This window comes from Miscanthus floridulus, chromosome 18 (genome assembly GCF_019320115.1).
Source record: "Miscanthus floridulus cultivar M001 chromosome 18, ASM1932011v1, whole genome shotgun sequence".
Lineage (NCBI taxonomy): Eukaryota > Viridiplantae > Streptophyta > Magnoliopsida > Poales > Poaceae > Miscanthus > Miscanthus floridulus.
This window is the reverse complement of record NC_089597.1, coordinates 2,006,761-2,017,401: the sequence shown is the minus strand read 5'-3', so window position 1 is coordinate 2,017,401 and position 10,641 is coordinate 2,006,761. Positions and strand designations below refer to the sequence as shown.

General features: G+C 44.9%; 1 protein-coding gene across 1 annotated transcript; it reads right to left on the bottom strand.

Moving 5' to 3' along the window:
• Nucleotides 1-1,682: 1,682 nt before the first annotated feature.
• Nucleotides 1,683-2,108, bottom strand: LOC136521267 (cytochrome P450 709B3-like). Its single transcript, XM_066514970.1, has 2 exons — nucleotides 1,930-2,108; nucleotides 1,683-1,842 (listed from the first exon to the last, which is right to left on the bottom strand). The coding sequence occupies exons 1-2, from the start codon at nucleotides 2,106-2,108 to the stop codon at nucleotides 1,683-1,685; spliced, it is 339 nt and encodes a 112-aa protein (XP_066371067.1).
• Nucleotides 2,109-10,641: the final 8,533 nt, after the last annotated feature.

The window sequence follows — 10,641 nt, the reverse complement described above, 5'->3', positions numbered from 1 at the left end:
ACCCCGCTCAGATTTCGCCTGTGTCAGTGCGGAAATATATGCAGCGGCAGCGGCAGCGGCTGCTCTGCTCTCCCACAGTCGCTGGTGTGGTGGGTCCGTGTGGGTCCGTCGATGTCGCCGTTTCCGACTCCGAGCGGGCAATTGTCAACTGTGGTTGGCAGCGGCGTCCTCGGCTACCGACTGTGACCGTGCAGACGACGATTTCTTCCCCACGGCGCACGCCCTCGGCGTGGCCAGCGACATGCTGGTGCTGTCGTGCGCGCTGACGGAGGATACGCGGCACGTGGTGGACCGGGGGCGCTGGGCAGGGGCGGCGTGCTCGTCAACGTCGGGCGCGGCGGCCTGGTCGACGAGCCGGAGCTGGTGCGGTGCCTGCGGGAGGGCGTCATTAGCAGCGCCGGGCCGGAAGTGCTGGCGGAGCTCCTCGCCATGGACAACATCGTGCTGTCAGGCCACAGGGTCGTGCTCACGTCGGAGTCCATGTGCTCCAACCCTCGCGCCAAAAGACCGAGCGGTCGGGCCAAAAAAAGAGCGAGGTGGCAGGGTAGAACGCCTGGGACACGTCACACGATGGTAAGAAATGGCAGAGTTAACCGGTTCCCTCTACGGGCACGTGCAGACACGATGGTCTATTGGATGGCAGCCAACGGCACGAAAGAAATGGCAGAAGTTTATACGGCCTAGCTGTAGAACAGACCTGCATATGTGTAGCATTTTTCTTACATTTTTGTTCTCTCTTCGTATAACAGGGTTAATCTGGAGGTGCTACGTTTAGAACGACAAGGCTTATAAGCTGGTCCTCACCCTCCTAAACTTTCAAGGTACTAAACCCACCCATCTCAACCACAAGTGTGCCACTTGAACCACATAGATCAACTTCACAACTACTGCATGCTACTAATAGACTGAGGGTGTTACATTCCTGTGAGTCAAGCACACTACCACATTACGCTCTGTAGTAACTAAGGAGTAGACTCGCAATCCTAGTAGTAGAATAGAAGAAGCCAATGATGTGATCTGAGACTCGCGACAGAACTGCACAGCACGCAAATAAAATAATGGAATTACTATACCTTAGTTGTCTGATTTTTTGGTAAGTTTCAGGTAACAATTTGCAAGAGATAATTAGTACAATTAAAAGGACAACCACAGTGAACAACTTTTTTTTTAGGCAATAGCCAAATAATAATAAATTGCATGTTATCTGATTAAAAAAAAGACACCAGAGGAAGTGATAAAAAAAGACACCAGGGGAAGTGATAAAAAGACAAGATGAGAAAATCAATACACATGATTGTGACATCCTTGATCCAAATGAGCTCGTCTATAGCAACATACAAAGAAAACATACATGTTGAAAACTTCAGAAAAATCCAGTACGAAAGTAAGGGATTATGTTGTAGATTAGACTAGCCAATCCAGACACGCCGCCTGAACTCACTAGACTTTGGACAAGCAAAGCCAAACCACTTCCTCTTCATTCTTAAAAAAGATGATTGGACCTGGCCCATCGATTCACAAAATCACAATATTATAGTTCCATTGTGAAATATGATAACGAAACTGAGGAATCACATCGCAGAGGACAGACTGGCAGGTGACACACGAACGTTGTAGGAAATTTGTACCCCTACTTTAGTTCAAATGGAACTTTTGGCAAGTATGGCTTCCAATCCCCTCTACTACACATCCAAGAAGTTGAGCATGACCGGGAGCCCTTTCGACGGCTGCAGCGTCATGAAGTCCACCGGCGCGTGCACGTACTCCGGCGCCACCTCAAACGCGAACCGCCGCAGGATGAGCGCCAACGTGGCCTTGGCCTCCAGCATCGTGAAGTCCTGCCTGATGCACGACCGCTGGCCCAAGGAGAAGGACAACAGCGCGTTCGGGTGCGCCACCGCCCTGCCAATGCTGTCCCGGAACTAGAACGGGTTGAACGCACCGGTGTCCACGCCCCACACCTCCTCGTTGCGGTGAAGCATCGCGATCAGGATCTGCAGGCGGGTGCCCTTGGGCACCTTCATGCCGCAGAGGTCCGCGTCCGCCGTCGCCTGCCTCGAGATCATCGGCACCACGCCATACAGCCAAAGCGTCTCGTACATCACCATCGTCACATGCAAAAGAACATAAGACACTACAGGATTCAGCTTCTTTGCCGAGTGCCTCAGGCACTCGGCAAAGGCCGATATACACTCGGCAAAGCCTTTACCGAGTGTTACACTCGGCAAAGGGCTCTCGGTAAACAGTTTATCGGCAAAGACCTCTTTGTCGAGTGCACTTTATCGGGCACTCGGCAAAGCCTTTGTCGAGTGCTAATCTGACACTCGGCAAAGAAAAGTCACCGTGACGGCGAGCGCCACCGTGACGGCGGCTTTGCCGAGTGTCAAGGTCAAGCACTCGGCAAAGGTTGCCGCTTTGCCGAGCGCCATTGACTCAGACACTCGACAAAGGTGGCCACTGTGCCGAGTGCCACCGGCAAGACACTCAGCAAAGGTAGCCGATTTTGTCGAGTGTCCTGTCAAGACACTCGGCAAACAGGCGACCTTTGCCTAGTGCCTGGCCCGTGGCACTCGGCAAATCTGTGATGTTTGTCGAGTGCAATGGCCTTTGCACTCAGCAAAGCATGTTCCTAGGTAGTCACTTTGCCGAGTGTCATGGCCATTGCACTCGGCAAAGTGACTGAAAATAGCATTTTTTATTTGTTTTTTACATCTCATCCAAACAAACAGAAGATATATATAACAAACATCACCAACATCACATATATATCATCAACAGCACATATATATCACCAACACCACATATATATCACAAACGTCACATATATATCACAAACGTCACATGTCTCACAATATATCACAAATAAGTTCACAAGTAATCCAAGTGCTCCATCATCTACAACCACAATTGCAAATAGAAGTACCATTAACAACCACAAGTATCATCACCAAGATGGCCAATGAGACTGATTTGGTGAAGAATTCGCTGAAGCATGAGGATCGTTCGATGCCGCCGATTGATTTCTGCACAAAGGAGAAGAGATTGCATGTGTGAGACAAGATAAATATATACCATACATGAATAAAACTTTCATACTTCACTAGGTTTGACCATAAGCATGAATATACAGGAGTAGAATAGTGAGGAGGTGGAGGTGGAGGTGGAGATGGAGCGAATAGCGAAGGTGACAGAACTACATCCGTAGCAGCGCTAAGACTTTGCATGTACTGAAGAATCTCTGCCATCCTCCGTTGCTCGGCCTCCCACTTGGCCTCCACCCTCTCCATCTTTGCCTGCATCTGCTCCCGTATCCTCCTCTCTTGTTCCAGCTGGGCCTACAATATATTCACCCCAATGTTACAATAATGCAAAGGAAAGGTATGAAAAAACCAATGAACGATGAATAAACCAGGAATAACCTTGAGTGCCTCCACCCGGTGGTGTGAAGTGTCCTGCCGAGGTCGTATGGCTGGTCTCGTGCTTGTGATGCTTGCTCGAATCTGGGAGAGACTGGGAGTAGCGGGCTGTCCAAAAAACGTGGACAATTCGAAACTATACGGTTTTAGATATGAAAATATCTGCATATTTCTAACCGTATCTCTTTCGAACGGGAAACGCCTAACTGGGTTACGTGATCTACGACCATGATATGAAAAGAGGGGTTATACCTACCTAGGGTGGCGATGGAGTCAGGCTAGCGGGGCCATGGCGGGTTGGTGTAGCGGCAAGGCGACGCGGTGCAAGCAGACCCACAGCAGCGAGGAAGGCGATCGGGGTCGCTGAGGTACTCCGGCTCCGCTCCGATGGGCTCTTCTCTACAAAAAAAGAAACATAAAACTATCAATACAAAATTTTGGTAGCACCTCCCTTGCACGGTGAGGTTTCCAAAACCTGCAAGAAAATCAACGGCACGGTGGCCGACATGCACATATATATGAACGACACAATGGCCGACATGTACAAGATTATATCCAACCACATATATATAACAATGCCACAACGACTCCTACGACTACCACCACTGCTACTCTACCACTACTACTACCGCAACTACTAGTAATACTACGACGACGACGGTAGGGCATACCTAGTGGACATCATAGGGCAGCGGTGGTGAAGGGGTCAGGGCGCCGGGGGACAAGGCGACGGCTGGGGAAGCGTCGAGGACGTGGCAACGGTGGCCGAGGCGCCTCCTCCTCCTCCTGCTGTTGCTTCTTCCTCCTTCCTCCTTCCTCCTTCCTCCTCCTTCTCTTGCTCCTTCTTCCTCCTTCTTCCTCCTCTCCTCCTCCTCTTCTCTTTCCCCTCTTCCTCCGGCGGCGCGGCGAGGGGGGCGGTGCGGGGGCGGGCGGGGGCGGCAGTGGCGCTGGCGTGGGCGTAGGCGGCGGCGGCGGCGCTGGAGCGGTCAGTTGCCTGCGTGCGTGCGTGCGTGTGTGCGGTGTGTGTGGGCCGGTGGGGTTAAATCCTCCCTTTGCCGAGTGCCACCGATCTGGCACTCGACAAAGTATTTTTTTTTAATTCTCTACCGAGTGCCACCTGGTCTGGCACTCGGCAAAGAGGGTTTTTTTTAAAAAAATCTTTGCCAAGTGCCCCTGATCTGGCACTCGATAAAGTATTTTTTTTAATTTTTTAAAATTCTTTGCCGAGTGCCACCCGGCCTGACACTCATCAAAGAGGGGTTTTTTTAAAAAAAATCTTTGCCGAGTGCCAGCCATCCTAGCACTCGGTAAAGAGGCTCCTTTGTCGAGCGCCAAACACAGACACTCAACAAACCATTTTTATTTTTTTTCTTTCTGCCCCCAAACTTTTTCTATAATCCTCATACAATACCCGGTACTCCATGTTCCAATGTGGCATATTTCTCGGACTTTTTCTATATTTCTTTAATTTATTTCATTTAATTTAATTTTCTTGGATAATTCAAATCATAATTGCTAGTCATTCGAATAATGAAAAAAATGAATGGGAAAATGATATTCATGTTATTTAGTATAATGTGAGGCCGTATTCAAGAACAGACCACCAATTTCGAACATCTTGTTCACGAAACATTAGCACAAACTTGCGGTCGAGTTGTTTTTAAATTCTATAGAAAACAAACGAAGACCAAAAATCTTGAAACTAGTCGAGATATCATGATATCATATGTGGAGGATATAATAAAAAATTAAGGAGGTTTCGCGTAAGTTTGCCATGTACGATGCTTACCACCTCGTCAACCTCTTCACGAAATCATGAAACTTCTTCGGAGATTCTTCGGTTTGCAAGCATCGTACGTGACAACTTGCGTGAAACCTTCTCAAATTTTTATCACAGCCTCCACATATGATATCATGAAATCTTGACAAGTTTCATGATTTTCGGACTTCGTTTGCTTTTTATAGAATTTAAAAACAACTCGACCATAAGTTCATGGTCATGTTTCGTGAACAAGATGTTCGAAATTGGTGGTATGTTCTTGGATACGGCCTCACATTATACTAAATAACATGAATATCATTTTTCCATTTATTTTTTCATTATTTGAATGACTAGCCGTTATAATTTGAATTATCCAAGAAAATTCAATTAAATGAAATAAATTAAAGAAATATAGAAAAAGTTCAAGAAATGTGCCACATTGGAACATGGAGTACCAGGTATTGTATGAGGACTGCAGAAAAATCTTGTAGGTCAAAAGTGAAAAAATATGGTTTGCCGAGTGTCAAAAAATGACACTCGACAAATCACCTCTTTGTCGAGTGTTAGGAGAAGACACTCGGCAAAGGGTTAACGGCGACTGCCGGCCGTTAACGGTGGCGGCCCTTTCCCGAGTGTTCTGGTTTGCCGAGTGCCCGACACTCGATAAACCTGGTCTTTGCCGAGTGTTATTGTTTGTCGAGTACTCGGCACTTGACAAACCACCTCTTTGCCGAGTGCCAGTTGTTTGTCGAGTGCTTTCTCTCTAGCACTCGGCAAATAGCCTCTTTACCGAGCACCCGATAAAAAGCACTTGACAAAGTCTAGGACACTCGGCAAAGAAGCCGTCTCTGGTAGTGAGACCATGGCCATGACACACGCTCACCGGCAGTCACCGTGTGCATATATACACCTGCTAGCTAGCTTAAAATTACCTCTGTCCCCAAAAGAATGCAATTCTAGCATAATATCATGTTTTATTATCTTAAGTTTGACCAATTATATATAAAAAAAGTATCCATGTTTATGATACTAAATAAGTATCATCAGATTAATTAAGAAATGTAGTCTTATAATAAATTAATTTAAAGCCATAAATATAAATATTATTTACTAAAAATATAGTCAAATGTGAACCACTTTTTGTGGCACGCCACCCATAGTTGCATTCTTTTCAGGACAGAGGTAGTAAGCTTAAGGTGGAGGAGGCTCACGACTTGAGCTTGTTGAGGGCGTCGCCGTGGAGGGGCACCTTGGCGCCGCTGCACTCCCGGATCACCTCCTCCCTGAGCCGTTGCTACCACTCGAGGTGCGTGTCAAGGAGGAACATGGACCAGGTGAGGAGGTGCGAGGTTGTGTCGTGGCCGGCGAAGAAGAAGGTTATGCACTCATCGATGATCTTGTCCATGGTCATGGCCTGCTGCCTCTTGCCGACACTACTAGAAACAGTAGGTACGTCGAGTGCCTAAGGATTTGTCGAGTGCATTCTATCGGGCACTCAGTAAGTTAGCTGTGTGCTGAGTGCCGCCGTGGAAATATTCGACAAACATATTGCACTCGGCAAAAAACCCTATTTGCCGAGTGCCTTAAAGTAAACACTCGGCAAATCACAACGAAACACTCAGCAAACATCAGGCACTCGACAAAATAGCAGCACGTGCACCGGCCGTGCAATGGTCGCTAGCTTGAGCGCCCTACCATTAGCACTTTGTTGAGTGTCCGTTAGTGACACTCGGCAAAGATATTATTTTTTGAGTATTTCTTTATGGCACTCGGCAAATTAATCATTTTGCTGAGTGTTTTGTGTTGGCTCTCGGCAAAGCCTAAACTTTTTCTCTCTCTTCTGCCCTTGAAACTTTTTCTACTCTCTACATACAACATGTAGTACTCCATGTTAAGATTTGGTATATTTCTAGAACCGTTTACTATATTTAATTAATTTATTGCATTTCAAGGAATTTTTTGGTATAAGTCAAATTCAAACTGCAACTGATTCAAATAATAGAATAAAATGAGTAGAAAAATGATATTCATGTTATTGAGTCTGGTGTGAGGCCTTACCAGGGAAATGAAAAGAAATTTTGAACATCTTGTTCAGGAAACACTACCATGAACGTAGTCTTATAAAAAATTCATTTAAAGCCATAAATATGAATATTATTTACTAAAAACTTGGTCAAATGTGAACCACTTTTTGTGGCACGCCACCAGTAGTTGCATTCTTTTTAGGACAGAGGTAGTAAGCTTAAGGCGGAGGAGGCTCACGAGCTTGAGCTTGTTGAGGGTGTCGCCGTGGAGGGGCACCTCAGCGCTGCTGCACTCTCGGATCACCTCCTCCCTAAGCAGCTGCTGCCACTCAGGGTGCATGCTAAGGAGGAACATGGACCAGGTGAGGAGGTGTGAGGTTGTGTCGTGGCCGGCGAAGAAGAGGGTTTTGCACTCGTCGATGATCTCGTTCATGGTCATGGCCTGCTGCCTCTTGCCGACACTACTGGAAATAGTAGGTATGCCGAGTGCCTGAGGGTTTGTCAAGTGCATTCTATCAGGAACTCGGCAAACCTACTATGTGTTGAGTGCAGCCGAGGAAACATTTAGCAAACATATTGCACTCGGCAAAAAACCCTATTTGTCAAGTGCCTTAAAGTAAATACTCGGCAAATCATAACGAAACACTCGACAAACATCAAGCACTCGGCAAAATAGCAGCACGTGCGTCAGCAGTGCAACGGTCGCCAGCTTGAGCATCGTGCCGTTAGCACTTTGCCGAGTGTCCGTTAGTAACACTTGGCAAAGACATTATTTGTCGAGTGTTTCTTTATGGCACTCGGCAAATTAATCATTTTGCCCAGTGTTTTGTGTTGGCTCTCGAGAAAGCCTAAACTTTTTTCCCTCTTCTGCCCTTTAAACTTTTTCTACTCTCTATATACAATATGTGGTACTCTATGTTAAGATTTGATATATTTCTGGATCCGTTTGCTATATTTAATTAATTTATTGCATTTAAAGGAATTTTTTGGTATAAGTCAAATTTGAACTACAAGTGATTCAAATAATAGAATAAAATGAGTAGAAAAATGATATTCATGTTATTGAGTTCGGTGTGAGGCCTTACCAAGGAAATGAAAAGAAATTTTGAACATCATGTTCAGGAAACACGACCACGAACGTGTGGCCGAATGGTTTTTAAATTCTAAAAAAAGCAAATGAAGTCTAAAAATCATGAGATTTGTCAAGATCGTGTGATATCATACGTAGAGGCTATGGTAAAAAATTGAGAAGGTTTTGGATAATTTGTCACATACGATGTTTACAAACCGAGGTATCTCAGAAGAATAATCGTAGCGTTGATAAGGATTTGATAAGATTTGGAGTCAAAGTGACGGTCGAATTGGGGTTTGACTTCAAAACTTTTTGTATAGGCAATAGAGAACATAGATTGATTCATGTGTAATTTTGGTAATTTTTTGGATCTGTTTGATAATTTTAATTTATTAAGTGCAATTATAGAATTTTAATTGATATACATTGCATTTGGGTGACAAACTGCAAGAAATAATAAGTTTTTTTTACTTCTACCCTTAAAAGTTTTTTTACTCTCTACATACAACATGTGGTACTTCATGTTAAGATTTGATATATTTCTAGATATGTTTGCTATATTTAATTAATTTATTGTATTTCAAGGAATTTTTTGGTATAAGTCAAATTCAAACTGCAAGTGATTCAAATAATAGAATAAAATGAGTAGAAAAATAATATTCATGTTATTGAGTTTGGTGTGAGGCCTTTCTAGGGAAATGAAAAGAAATTTCGAACATCTTGTTCATGAAACACGACCACGAATGTGTGGCCAAATAGTTTTTAAATTCTAAAAAAAGCAAACGAAGTCTGAAAATCATGAGATTTGTCAAGATCTCGTGATATCATATGTGGAGGCCATGATAAAAATTTGAGAAGGTTTCGGATAATCTATCATGTATGATGTTTACAAACTAAGGTATCTCAGAAGAAGAATCGTAGCGTTGAGAATGATTCGATAAGATTTAGAGTCAAAGTGACGGTTGAATTTGGGTTTGACTTTAGAACTTTTAGTATACGCAATAGAGAACATAGATTGATTCATGTGTAATTTTGGTAATTTTTTGGATCTGTTCGATAATTTTAATTTGTTAAGTGCAATTATAGAATTTTAATTGATATACATTGAATTTGAGCGACAAACTACATGAAATAATAACTTTTTTCACTTATGGCCTTGAAACTTTTTCTACTGTCTACATACAACTTGTGGTACTCCATGTTAAGATTTGGTACATTATAATGGAATAATATTGGTAGAAAAATTAAATAAAAAAAGAAGGAAACGAAGGAAAATGAAAAAAAAGTGGGTATGTCGAGTGCCCCTAATCTGGCACTCGGCAAAGATAGGTTTGCCAAGTGTCAAATCTTGGACACTCGATAAACATCTTTAAGGGCCCCACACTTACGCAGTTTAGGTATTGAAAATTTAAAAACCTCCCTTGTCACCACCCCAATCCTACACCAGGCCGCACACACACGCACACACTCAAACCTTGACACACAGCCACGTGCCCACGCCCACCCACACCGCTGCCTGGCCCCGCCGCCCTCCCACACCAGCCCTTGCCGCCGCCCGCCCACACCCGCCAATGCCGGTGGTCTCGCGCACCGCCACCCACCCACACCCACCGACGCTGTTGGTCCCATGCCCGCCCACACCATCGATCGGCCCCGCCGCCCGCCCACACCACGCCGCCATGGAAGCCCGACGTCACCACCACCCCAGAAGCCCGACGCCGCGCCCCGCGATCACTGTCGTCCCCTCTAGCCCTACGCGCGCCCGACGGTCGATAACCCTCGTTGGCCGACGCCAAGCAATCTCTCAGCCTCATGCATCCACATCGGCCTCCCGCATGTTGTCCCCATGACCCTGCTGGCCTCTCACAACCCCGCTGGGCTCCCATGCCGCCAGGAGATGAAGCTCTCCCACAGTAAGCACTTCTCTAAGCATTTTTTTTCTTGCCCTCTTTTTTCAGACTTAGTTCCAAACTTCCAATCAATCAAGTGCTCGAAGAAATTCCATTGTTAATATTTTCATGGATGTCTCATGTCTATACCTGAGTTCAAGAAGATGTTGGTCATAGTAAACATACTAGCTCATGGAAAATTAATGAATTTTAGTTGCACTCATTGTCTTTCTCAAGTGAGTACTACAAAATTGATGATTTGCTTTTGGGGTTCTTGGTATATATTGACATCGATAAAAGTTATGAGATTCAGTGCTTAGGCATTAATCTATTGATGTGATGTTTTAGTGTCAAGCCCTACTTGTACTGTGCATCCTGATTGTACACATTTCTAGGATTGCTTTATCTACTTACTAGCATCTCGTTGTGTTCTTAGTCCCTGATATCTTGCAATATACTGTTCATATGGTTCATTTTA